The sequence below is a fragment of the Sinocyclocheilus anshuiensis genome, unplaced genomic scaffold (genome assembly GCF_001515605.1).
Source record: "Sinocyclocheilus anshuiensis isolate Anshui unplaced genomic scaffold, SAMN03320099.WGS_v1.1 scaffold311, whole genome shotgun sequence".
In the NCBI taxonomy this organism is placed as follows: Eukaryota; Metazoa; Chordata; class Actinopteri; order Cypriniformes; family Cyprinidae; genus Sinocyclocheilus; species Sinocyclocheilus anshuiensis.
The window spans coordinates 1,668,483-1,681,449 of record NW_015549606.1 but is presented as its reverse complement, the minus strand read 5'-3'; the positions used below and the strand labels follow the sequence as shown (position 1 = coordinate 1,681,449).

Here is a 12,967-nt window from a genome sequence, read left to right as displayed (position 1 = left end):
TTACTGTTTTTACCGTGTTTTTTATCGAATAAACACAGCATTGGTGAGGATAAGAGACTTTCAAAAACATTCTTATTGACCTCAAACTTTTTAAAATATTGTATTTTTTATGTTTTTATAATGTAAACATTCTGAAATATACATACTATACAATATATACTTATTATTGTTATATAAAAATAACAGCAAGGACAATACCGGCCTTTTTTACACTTTGAACACCAAACACAGAAAAGTACACACTCGCTTATACTTATGATTCTGTCTGAAGTGCTTCTGTCGACCTCCTGGAACTCCATTTCCACTGTTCTGTGGAGGTGTCTTTATTCAGACACAAGCACTCAGACGCCTAGTAGAGTTCAGTACAGACTCTAACAGAGTTCTGAGCCCTAATGACAGACCACTAGTGCTGCAGGCTCTGATTACTTACTGCATTACCCTACACAGGCTAATGGAGAGCTCTGCCTTCTGTGTGACTGTATTGGAGATGAATGCCAGACTTTGTGCCAGTACTTTTCCATGGAATCCTTGCTCTTGGATTGCTGTTTATTTGTGAAATATGTGAAAGAAAAACCAAAGATGCTTTAAAAGAATATCTGTGGAGAAAGAAAAAAAAGATGTTGTTTAGAAGAATGTCTGAGCTGCTCTTTTCTATACCATGAAAATGGACAGTGACAGAGGTACCGTATGGTTTCTAAAGACTTGGAATGTAGCACATGTAGCTATAATGTATTTTTTCCTATTTTTTAATGCTTGACAGTGTGAAACACCATCTATTTTTGATGTTTGGAAAAGCGCAAAGCAGCCTGAACAAATATTATTATTTTTTCTTTCTTTCTTTCTTTCTTTCTTTCTTTAGTTAATTTTTATTTTATTTCAAATAGTGCTTTTGCACTTATTGTACTTATTGTACAGCTCTTTGGTCGGCCTGTGGCTGTTATTAAATGTGTTCTAGAAATAAACGGAACTTGAACTTGAACTTGAAACTTTTTTTGTGCTCAATGAAAGTAAAGTCATATGGACTGGAAATGATATGAGGATCCCACTCTACATTATTTCATGCTAAATGGTCAGCTTCTCTAAAAATACATCACAATGCATAAGTTAAATATATTGTAAAAGATGTTTTATGATATCTTTATAGCTGTATGTTAAAGATACCATGAAAAATTGTCTATATATGAGTAACTCGGTGATTACAGATTAGCAGCTGCAATGCTGTAGTATATTGTCTATCTCACCCTGTCTCTCTCACTTTCTTTATCTCTGTCTACAGAGTCAGTCCAGTTGTCAGACGTCTCTGTTGGGAGACCCCCCTAAAGAAGTGAAGTTGCCTTCCAACCCATATCTAAACCTGGCTAGTGTGCTTCCTGGAGTGGTACTACAAGGTACGTGCACAATCAGAACGGCACACACTGAAGATGACTCACTTCTGCCAGACCTTGGAATGTATCTCTTCTCTGTCAGCTCTCTGTTTTCAACGATAATGTTTACAGTGTACTGCTGTCTTGTCTCTCCCAGCTCAAGGCCACAGCCAGACTGGCTACAGCCCACACCAGCAGAGAAGATAAATAGTGTGTGTGTGTGAGAGATGTTCTAAATGGGTGTCCCTGAGCAGGCCCTGATTTACATCATGTATGTATTTCTCCTGCAGCACCCTGCAACAGTAAACCTCAGACTGTGCAGGCGCACACTGGGACGTACAGCGCAGTCCTGCCACCTGCCACCCACCCACCCAGTCAATATAGTGCAGAGACCACTCCTGCAGAATACACTCACCAATACACTCAGCAATACACACAGGTAACTACAACACCTGAAAAAAAATTATATGTATGTACTGTATATATATATATATATATACACACACACACACGCATATGATCAAAATTTTGGAATTCAATTTTAATTGTTTTTGAAAAAAATCTTTTATGCTCACAAAGGCTGCATTTATTTGATCAATAATTCAATAAAACATTAGTATTGTTAAATATTTTTATAATATAAAATAACTATTTTCTGTTTGAAATGTAATTTATTCCTGAGAAGGCAAAGCTGAATTTTTAGCAGTCATTACTCTAGTCTTCTGTGTCACATGATCCTTCAGAAATCATTCTAATATGCTGATGTGCTGCTTAATATTTTTTTTATTATTATCAATGTTGAAAACGGCTGTTCTGCCTAATGTATTTGTGGAAACTGTGATGTACTACCATTTAAAATTTTTAATGTAAGAAAAAAGTAAAGTTACATTTATACATTTATAATGTTACAAAAAAATGCTTTTCTTTGGAACTTTCTATTCATCACTGCATCTTGAAGAAAATGAATACTGCATAGATAGATACAGTAGATAGATAAATACAGTAGATAGATAGATAGATAGATAGTGTTTGAACTGTGGTCTTGGGATCTTGTATATCAGATGAATTCAGATGAAAGTACTTGACTATTGTGGAATATAGATGCTGACAGTCACAGACACAGGAAGAAATCCAAGTGTTCACTGCAGCGATCAATCAGTCTCGCTCTTAGCCCACTCTCTCAAGTCTTTTCTCCCCCCATTATATCCCCCACAATTCCTCTCTCTAACACAAGCTTCCACTGAGCCCTAGACTTGACAGTGAAAGCCAGAGAGAGAGTGAGAGGCATGAGAAAGAAAACAATTCCGCCATATGCTCAGCTGCACAATAGAGATAGATGGGTCTATACGGAATAAAGAAAATTAATGCTCAAAACAGAAAAAAAGAGTTCCATCAGAATGGAGCTGTAGTGTCCTTATCAGAGTTGGCAAATGATAAAAGTTACTTCTTCCATTTAAATCAGAACTGACTGAGCTTTTAGTTGATCGCTTGGTTTATATTTCTGCTCTGTTATGTTCTGTAACCCTCACAGCAAAATCTCATCGGACCAAAGTCCTGCTTCACATTATAAGCATCAGATATCTTCTGATATCTGTGATTGGATAGACAAATCGCTCCACGTTCAACTTGTCACATCTCACCTAGTTTGGACCACGAAGGTCTGTTAAAAGCTGTCAGCAATCTGCTGTCTCAATTGCCCCATTCACAAAGTAATCCCGGTAAATTACCATAAAAATACCAGAATTACTTTTCCAGTAAATACACAAACGTGCTATTCATGCAAGCAATGGCGTTCTGTCTTTTTACCGGTAAGATACCATTCACACATCAGTACCAAAATAAACTCTTTGATGTCAATCATTGGAAATTACCTTTAAAAGCTGCACCGTCTTCTTCATCCACCTGGATTAGGAGATGCACTTTAGTTTCTGTCCAATCTGACAGCATGTTTCTAAACTTCTGAGTGGCTGGCATAAGGGGATGATTACACAAAACGTGTTTTTGCCCATGAGATGCATAATAGATACCAATAGTACTACAGTACTATAATAAGCAATAGTAAATGCAGAACCGCAATGCCGATGAATGGAAAAGAAGGCAAGTCTTGAGTGCAAGATGGCTGGATGTTCGTCTAGTGCATGTTTACATAGAAAAACAATTAAAAGCATTCATGATTACAGAGCTTTATGATTGGCCCAAAGCAGACTTCTTACATTAGTACATTCTGCCCTCACACCAGTAATCCTATTCCTTGTTCACTCATGGCATGATACAGGTAATTTTGTAAAATTGTAAAAGTTGCAACTTCTCACACCAGAAAATTGTCAGAACTGATTTACCGGTATTTTTGAAAAGGTCCTCTTCACGCATGATCTCTTATGCACCAGTAATTTACCAGTAAAGACTGTATGTGTGAATGGAGCTAATGAAAGTCGCTCAGCTGGCCTAAAACTAGGGATGTGTGAGTCTAGTCGACTAAACGGTACAGCTCCTACTAGTCGACACTGAAAACAATAGTCGATTACACGACAGAAAAAGAAGAAACAAAACATAATTATCATTCAAATTACCATTGTTACATTTAAAAAATTTTAAATAACAAGTTAAAATAAAACATTTGAAAAAATAATACATTATTTTTAAAAGTGTATCTGGGCGTAAACTACATTTTTACCTCAGACCTCGCATGAGTTTTCTTCGTGTCAGTTGTAGCGAGCTCAAAAGTGACCACGCGAAAGATGAGTAAGGTGTGGGATTATTTTGAATTAGAAGGAAACGGAAAAGTTTTGTGTAAACTGTGTAATGTCAAATTGGCTTACAATAACTCTACTGGAGCGATGCGTAATCATATTCAATACAGGCACATAGGCGTTAGCTTAGAGACTAGCCAAAGCCAGCTAATGTCAATCACGTCATTCACTACAACCTGCGATCCCGTCCGCACCGTCTATTCCTCTAACGAAGACCCACTTCGGTGGTGGTGCGGGATGTCCAGACGCTTTCCGAAATTCTGTTGGCTTGCTTTTCATTATCTCTGCGTGCCTGTGACTTCAGTTCCTGCAGAGCACGTTTTTTCAAGTGCAGGAATTGTTAATCGCCTCAGGTCCTGTCTTTCTTTTTGTTCATTTTGTTTTTAGATGATTTAGATGATGTTTTTTTTTCTTACCATCTTTTGGGGGTTTCTTGCTTTTAGACTAGTCGACTAGTCGGATACAAAACTTCCATTTAAACGACAGTCAAATTAGTCGTCGCACACATCCCTACCTAAAACCCCCTGAAGTATGTGATTTAAATGCTATCTGGGCATAGAAGTTTTGAGCCAATCACCCGAGCCATAAATGCCATGTGACTAATTACTCAGGAAGATGACATCATGTCAATGCTGATTAGCCAATAACACCACATGGCACACAGTCACAAGTCCTTTACTAGTGACTATCCTGAACTGTGAACGGCGGCAAAATAGGTGCCCGACAAACGCCCTACCCAAGACTTCTCCACAATAATATCCTGCCACTTTGCACTGTGCTGTCAAAAAAACGTCAAATGAAATAGAAATGGGGAAAATATAGATTTCAGCAGACGCAGAGGAGGGGAAAATGTGCTCCAGGAGAGGATGAGAGGGAAGGAGAAGGAGTTGCAGTCCACCCACAGTCTCTCAGATTCCTGCCAGTGTCTTTAGGGTGATCCCCTACTCATTCCCTGGCAGAGAGTTTGGAGGGGAAGGAAATTTAGCAGGATTAAATGGCTTAAATGTGGGTCTCCCTCTCATTACTGCCGGCGTTCCTATGACAATACGAGAAGGAGTGGGTGAGAGCTGGAGGGAGAGAAGGGGGAGCGAGAGATGCAGAGGGGGAAGGCAGGAGGGAAGAGGAAGATTGGCTGCGAGTTGTCTGTCCCATCTGGTCGCACACTCCCACACACTCCACCAGCTTTAGTGAAATGAGACAGTGAGCTTTCACGCTGTAGGTGTCCAGAGAGAAAGAGAGCAGGGAATGGTGAAAGGAGTAATGGGAAGGAGATGAGAAGGAAGAGATGTATTAAAGGAATGGTAGAAGAGAAAACTAGCGAAACGTATTAGGCCAGAAGGTTAGACAGATGGAGAGAAAAAAAAAGAGGAAACAGCTGGAGATCTAGCCTTGCAGGCACCTGGATGCAAAGAGGTACAATGTATTCAGTGTAGAGTCACATAACGAGACTATCTGCAATAAGTCTAGTTCACTTCGATGCTTATTCTGACCAAGGTCCACCCTCTTAGAGAGGAATAAGTTGTTTGATAAACATGTAAAGCAGGGGTAATCGACCTTGGTCCTGAAAGGCTACGTTCGGTTACAACCCTGCTCCTACACAACTGTCTGATAAGTACTAAGTAATACATGATAAGTAATACATCTTGATTAGCTGGTTTAGGTGTGTTTGATGAGGGTTGGAGCTAAACTTTGCAGGATGGTTGCCCTCTTGAAGCAAGTTCAGCTACCATTGATATAAGGGACCTACAGAAGCCATGGGACAATCATATACAACCCTGATATTTAGTTCTAGGAAATTTAGTTCTGTTTTTAGTTTCTCCAACAAATTTCTAAATGTTTTTTGAAAGATGTAATGCCATTAACCATGAATCACCAAACCTTCTTGCTCAGAAAAACTCCAATTTCCATTAAAATGGTATTGGTGCTTGTGCTTATCCTGGTTTGAACTTCTGTCAGAAACAGCCTGTGTTTTATCTAATTGGTGCTGACATTAGGGGCTTTCGCACCAGAGGAACCTTTTCATAGTTCGTAGAACTATTGGCAAAATATCTGCTTTTGGCGTGTTTGCACCGCAGGAACTAGGAACGGTTTTAGTTCTAGGAACTCCGTTTGGAGGCACTAAATTAGCTCCTACTTTAGAGTAGGGTCTAAAACAGTTCTATAGGAACTACCAGTGACATAAGTGTACGCTTATTGGCCAAACACATACAAAACAACGGCTACCCAGCATTTTTAAAAAGCCACGTAAAAATATTTACTCCACAAACATGGAAAACAGCAATAACGGCATTTATCTGTTGTGTTCTTTTCTTAGCCTCAATGATATGTAACACTTCAAGTTGTCCTAGGAGATTTAGTCACATTTTCATACTCTTTTCAATCTTGTAAATTGTGAGATTACATTCCATCTCCGTTATCTCGAACCCCACAACAAACAACAAAAACAGCTCCGATCACGGCGTCCTCCATTCATCGGTTGTTGACGTTTGTAAATGCCACGAATAAAGACGTCGCTTTTGGCCGCTTCAGAGTTCTTGCTGCCAGTGCGAATGCAACCAGGAAAACGGGCCAAGGGTGAAAATGGTTCTCTAGGAACCACCATGCTGGCAAGTTCCTAGAACTATGCAGTGCGAAAGCCCCTATTATCCTGCACCCTGGGCTTTGACATTAGTGGTTCCTGGTTTAAGACCAGCTTAGTTTTAGTGGTTGAAGGAAAAGAAGTGTCTTTTCAATGGTGGAAATGCACAGAACGGTTCCAGATTGGACACAAGGGGTATTGGAGCCGCCTGGTACCTTGTACACATTTTTTGCCCGATGGACTTGTGAGTACCCTGACCCCTGAAAAATCCAATAAATCCAGAAAGCTGTTGCCATTTTGTGTACAATATGCAGCAAATTGTTAGTGAATGGACTGGGTATGCCATCTGAGGCTGGGACTAGAGTCAGTGAGATCAGTAAAGGCCCAGACACACCAAACCAACATCAAAGAACTAGCAGCAACAAAAGCCGATTGTGCTGTCGCACCTGCGCCTGGGCCAAAAAGTTGCGCTTGAACACACAGCAAAGACTACAGCCAACGGCCAACTAGCATGTAGATTCTGTGCCTGTGTGAGAGGAAATAACTCTCTATACCAGCCATAGCAGTAACTGGTTTCCTTTTTGTTATTCAAAAAGGAAACCAGAAGAAATAGAACTGGGGATGTACAATGAGAAGAGTTCTGTGTGTGCCCTTTTGGCTTTCTTTCATCACTTTCGTTTTTCTTCTCATCCACTGGTTCGCTAAGCTGAACAGCTAATCAGAGTCATCTCTCTCACCGATGGGTTCCACCGCAGATTCAACGAGCTCCCAAAAAGCTGCTGACGGGGTCTGACTAGTACCATCACAAAAACTAATCCAACATACACTCAACGATGGCCCAACATTGGCCAACCGTCAACTTGGTGTCACAACTTGGTGTCAAGTCAGAGAAAAGAGTTGCAAGGATAGTCACTTAAGCCCCCGATATACTGACGGAGGAGCCCCAGAGCACACCTCCTATTATTTAATTGCCATGGATCAATGGTAGTTCAAAGGTGTTTATCTGCCAGAGTGAACCTTTTCAGACTTGACGAGCTGTTTTGAACTCCCAAAACGAACTCCAAACGAACATTCATTTTGGCCTGATTTGTTTGAAATGATGTCACACCAGTTTGTTCTTTGATTTCACTTGAAGTATTTCGGGGTCTTAAAGTCAAAGTCAAGATCCTCATATAGATCCCTGTTAAAGCTGTGTCTGACTGTATTTTATTCTGTTTCATTGGTTCTGTTCTGTGCGACAGGAGGCCATGCAGCAGTGGTACCAACACTACCAAGCACAGACCTACGGCAACACTTGCCAAGAGACTGCTGCAGTTACTGAATGCACAAAAGAGCAACCTCAGGTAAGTACACACATACACGTACACACGCATGCACAATATGGTAATGTGACCATTGCACATTGGAACCCTCAAAAATAAATACTAAATAATGCCTAAAATTGGGTTCCGAAACCTTGTGAGTTTGTGAGTTGATTAGAAGCCAATAATTAATTAAATCATAAAAAAATTGAATGTTTTGTGTACTTGCATGTCATGTGACCTGACATGAACCATGAACATTCAAATTTGTTGTTAAATTATTTAAATATTAATGTTTAGGGGGTACTTCAAGTAAATATTTTAGGTCGAAGGTTTTTTTTTCTGCTGACAAAGCTTAGTTAGGGGATAGAAAATGTCATGAAAAACAATAGAAGTCAATGGAAAGTCCCCACCATGATGACAAATGTGTTTGTGTGTGTCACAGGTGGTGGTCACCTCCTCATACGGAGACTACAGTTCCTACATGCATGCTGTCAGCAGGAGGGAAGAGGAAGATTGGCTGCGAGTTGTCTGTCCCATCTGGTCGCACACTCCCACACACTCCACCAGCTTTAGTGAAATGAGACAGTGAGCTTTCACGCTGTAGGTGTCCAGAGAGAAAGAGAGCAGGGAATGGTGAAAGGAGTAATGGGAAGGAGATGAGAAGGAAGAGATGTATTAAAGGAATGGTAGAAGAGAAAACTAGCGAAACGTATTAGGCCAGAAGGTTAGACAGATGGAGAGAAAAAAAAAGAGGAAACAGCTGGAGATCTAGCCTTGCAGGCACCTGGATGCAAAGAGGTACAATGTATTCAGTGTAGAGTCACATAACGAGACTATCTGCAATAAGTCTAGTTCACTTCGATGCTTATTCTGACCAAGGTCCACCCTCTTAGAGAGGAATAAGTTGTTTGATAAACATGTAAAGCAGGGGTAATCGACCTTGGTCCTGAAAGGCTACGTTCGGTTACAACCCTGCTCCTACACAACTGTCTGATAAGTACTAAGTAATACATGATAAGTAATACATCTTGATTAGCTGGTTTAGGTGTGTTTGATGAGGGTTGGAGCTAAACTTTGCAGGATGGTTGCCCTCTTGAAGCAAGTTCAGCTACCATTGATATAAGGGACCTACAGAAGCCATGGGACAATCATATACAACCCTGATATTTAGTTCTAGGAAATTTAGTTCTGTTTTTAGTTTCTCCAACAAATTTCTAAATGTTTTTTGAAAGATGTAATGCCATTAACCATGAATCACCAAACCTTCTTGCTCAGAAAAACTCCAATTTCCATTAAAATGGTATTGGTGCTTGTGCTTATCCTGGTTTGAACTTCTGTCAGAAACAGCCTGTGTTTTATCTAATTGGTGCTGACATTAGGGGCTTTCGCACCAGAGGAACCTTTTCATAGTTCGTAGAACTATTGGCAAAATATCTGCTTTTGGCGTGTTTGCACCGCAGGAACTAGGAACGGTTTTAGTTCTAGGAACTCCGTTTGGAGGCACTAAATTAGCTCCTACTTTAGAGTAGGGTCTAAAACAGTTCTATAGGAACTACCAGTGACATAAGTGTACGCTTATTGGCCAAACACATACAAAACAACGGCTACCCAGCATTTTTAAAAAGCCACGTAAAAATATTTACTCCACAAACATGGAAAACAGCAATAACGGCATTTATCTGTTGTGTTCTTTTCTTAGCCTCAATGATATGTAACACTTCAAGTTGTCCTAGGAGATTTAGTCACATTTTCATACTCTTTTCAATCTTGTAAATTGTGAGATTACATTCCATCTCCGTTATCTCGAACCCCACAACAAACAACAAAAACAGCTCCGATCACGGCGTCCTCCATTCATCGGTTGTTGACGTTTGTAAATGCCACGAATAAAGACGTCGCTTTTGGCCGCTTCAGAGTTCTTGCTGCCAGTGCGAATGCAACCAGGAAAACGGGCCAAGGGTGAAAATGGTTCTCTAGGAACCACCATGCTGGCAAGTTCCTAGAACTATGCAGTGCGAAAGCCCCTATTATCCTGCACCCTGGGCTTTGACATTAGTGGTTCCTGGTTTAAGACCAGCTTAGTTTTAGTGGTTGAAGGAAAAGAAGTGTCTTTTCAATGGTGGAAATGCACAGAACGGTTCCAGATTGGACACAAGGGGTATTGGAGCCGCCTGGTACCTTGTACACATTTTTTGCCCGATGGACTTGTGAGTACCCTGACCCCTGAAAAATCCAATAAATCCAGAAAGCTGTTGCCATTTTGTGTACAATATGCAGCAAATTGTTAGTGAATGGACTGGGTATGCCATCTGAGGCTGGGACTAGAGTCAGTGAGATCAGTAAAGGCCCAGACACACCAAACCAACATCAAAGAACTAGCAGCAACAAAAGCCGATTGTGCTGTCGCACCTGCGCCTGGGCCAAAAAGTTGCGCTTGAACACACAGCAAAGACTACAGCCAACGGCCAACTAGCATGTAGATTCTGTGCCTGTGTGAGAGGAAATAACTCTCTATACCAGCCATAGCAGTAACTGGTTTCCTTTTTGTTATTCAAAAAGGAAACCAGAAGAAATAGAACTGGGGATGTACAATGAGAAGAGTTCTGTGTGTGCCCTTTTGGCTTTCTTTCATCACTTTCGTTTTTCTTCTCATCCACTGGTTCGCTAAGCTGAACAGCTAATCAGAGTCATCTCTCTCACCGATGGGTTCCACCGCAGATTCAACGAGCTCCCAAAAAGCTGCTGACGGGGTCTGACTAGTACCATCACAAAAACTAATCCAACATACACTCAACGATGGCCCAACATTGGCCAACCGTCAACTTGGTGTCACAACTTGGTGTCAAGTCAGAGAAAAGAGTTGCAAGGATAGTCACTTAAGCCCCCGATATACTGACGGAGGAGCCCCAGAGCACACCTCCTATTATTTAATTGCCATGGATCAATGGTAGTTCAAAGGTGTTTATCTGCCAGAGTGAACCTTTTCAGACTTGACGAGCTGTTTTGAACTCCCAAAACGAACTCCAAACGAACATTCATTTTGGCCTGATTTGTTTGAAATGATGTCACACCAGTTTGTTCTTTGATTTCACTTGAAGTATTTCGGGGTCTTAAAGTCAAAGTCAAGATCCTCATATAGATCCCTGTTAAAGCTGTGTCTGACTGTATTTTATTCTGTTTCATTGGTTCTGTTCTGTGCGACAGGAGGCCATGCAGCAGTGGTACCAACACTACCAAGCACAGACCTACGGCAACACTTGCCAAGAGACTGCTGCAGTTACTGAATGCACAAAAGAGCAACCTCAGGTAAGTACACACATACACGTACACACGCATGCACAATATGGTAATGTGACCATTGCACATTGGAACCCTCAAAAATAAATACTAAATAATGCCTAAAATTGGGTTCCGAAACCTTGTGAGTTTGTGAGTTGATTAGAAGCCAATAATTAATTAAATCATAAAAAAATTGAATGTTTTGTGTACTTGCATGTCATGTGACCTGACATGAACCATGAACATTCAAATTTGTTGTTAAATTATTTAAATATTAATGTTTAGGGGGTACTTCAAGTAAATATTTTAGGTCGAAGGTTTTTTTTTCTGCTGACAAAGCTTAGTTAGGGGATAGAAAATGTCATGAAAAACAATAGAAGTCAATGGAAAGTCCCCACCATGATGACAAATGTGTTTGTGTGTGTCACAGGTGGTGGTCACCTCCTCATACGGAGACTACAGTTCCTACATGCATGCTGTCAGTCAGTACTATTCTCAGACGCAGATGAGCCAGACAGCTGCTCAAGTCTACCAGCACCGAGATGTCAGCAAGGTACTGTACAAACACACACACACACACACACACACCCGAACACATCATGCTTAATCATGCTCACTTTACAGTGTACATTAACTATCTCTGTCCATCTCAAAACTCCACTCTGAAAGGGGATTATACTGTGCAGAAATACACATATACTGCAGCAGAAATGCTAAACAGTTAACATACTGCCCAGTACCCAAACATCACACACTCTCTGGAGGTAGTGAATACTCCAGTCGTCATACTTCTGACAGATGTCAGAAAAGTCAAATGCCTGGACTTCCACTGTGTCTAAGTATCTCGTGGCTGACACGGCATCTCGCTCTGACAGATCACTCTGTGACTCACTGCCGATTGTTTGTACTGTCACAGACCAAAATAGATCAGAAATTAGACTTTGATTTCTCTGTGGGCATATATAGTATGCAAACTGTATGTATTTAGCAACACAAAAATCTATACTGATTGCATGTTTTCTTTGCATACTACGGCATGCATATTAAACCAAAATGTGTGTAAAATAAAATTAAAATAAGGCTGTGCAGAAATGTTGAATAAAAAAGCTAAGCTTTTACTCATGGTATTTTTTTAAACTGTAATCCACTACTATTTAAAAATTTGGGGTCTGTAAGATTTATTTATTTTTTTTTAAAGATGTCTCATATGCATTTATTTGATAAAAATGCAATAAAAACAGCAATATTGTAAAAATATTATTACAAATTAAAAGAAGAGTTTTCTATTTGAAAATAATGTTTTGAAATGTAATTTATTCCTGTGATGCAAAGGTGTGAAACAATGAAAAATTATCATGAATTTCAGAAGGCAGCAGCACTTGAGCTGCATGAACTCCATTGTTACAAATTTGCTTATTTGATTAATGGCCAAGTGCTGATTCCTAATTACATTTTCATTTTAACTCCATTTTGTTTTATAATATACATATATAATACTGCTGGCTGATTTATGTCCTGACTTTATGGCCTGTATACACACGTGTTGCGATAGAAGTTAGCTCATGTTTGTGTGTTGGTGGTATTTGTGTGGGGTGTTTGAGCTTATGTAAATGTGATGGCAGGTGGTGTTACAGGTCAGACACACATTCCTCACTCAGTCTCATGACACTCTCAGGACATGAGATCCTGCTG

General features: G+C 40.2%; 1 protein-coding gene across 1 annotated transcript in view; it reads left to right on the top strand.

Moving 5' to 3' along the window:
• The window catches only part of LOC107659056 (ribonucleoprotein PTB-binding 2-like), a 92,791-nt gene that overhangs the window by 75,462 nt on the left and 4,362 nt on the right, over nucleotides 1-12,967 (top strand). The window contains exons 10-13 of the mRNA XM_016447870.1: nucleotides 1,277-1,388; nucleotides 1,655-1,803; nucleotides 7,934-8,035; nucleotides 11,706-11,828. Of these exons, the coding sequence (XP_016303356.1) occupies nucleotides 1,277-1,388; nucleotides 1,655-1,803; nucleotides 7,934-8,035; nucleotides 11,706-11,828 (486 nt within the window). The remainder of the gene's footprint in view (nucleotides 1-1,276; nucleotides 1,389-1,654; nucleotides 1,804-7,933; nucleotides 8,036-11,705; nucleotides 11,829-12,967) is intronic.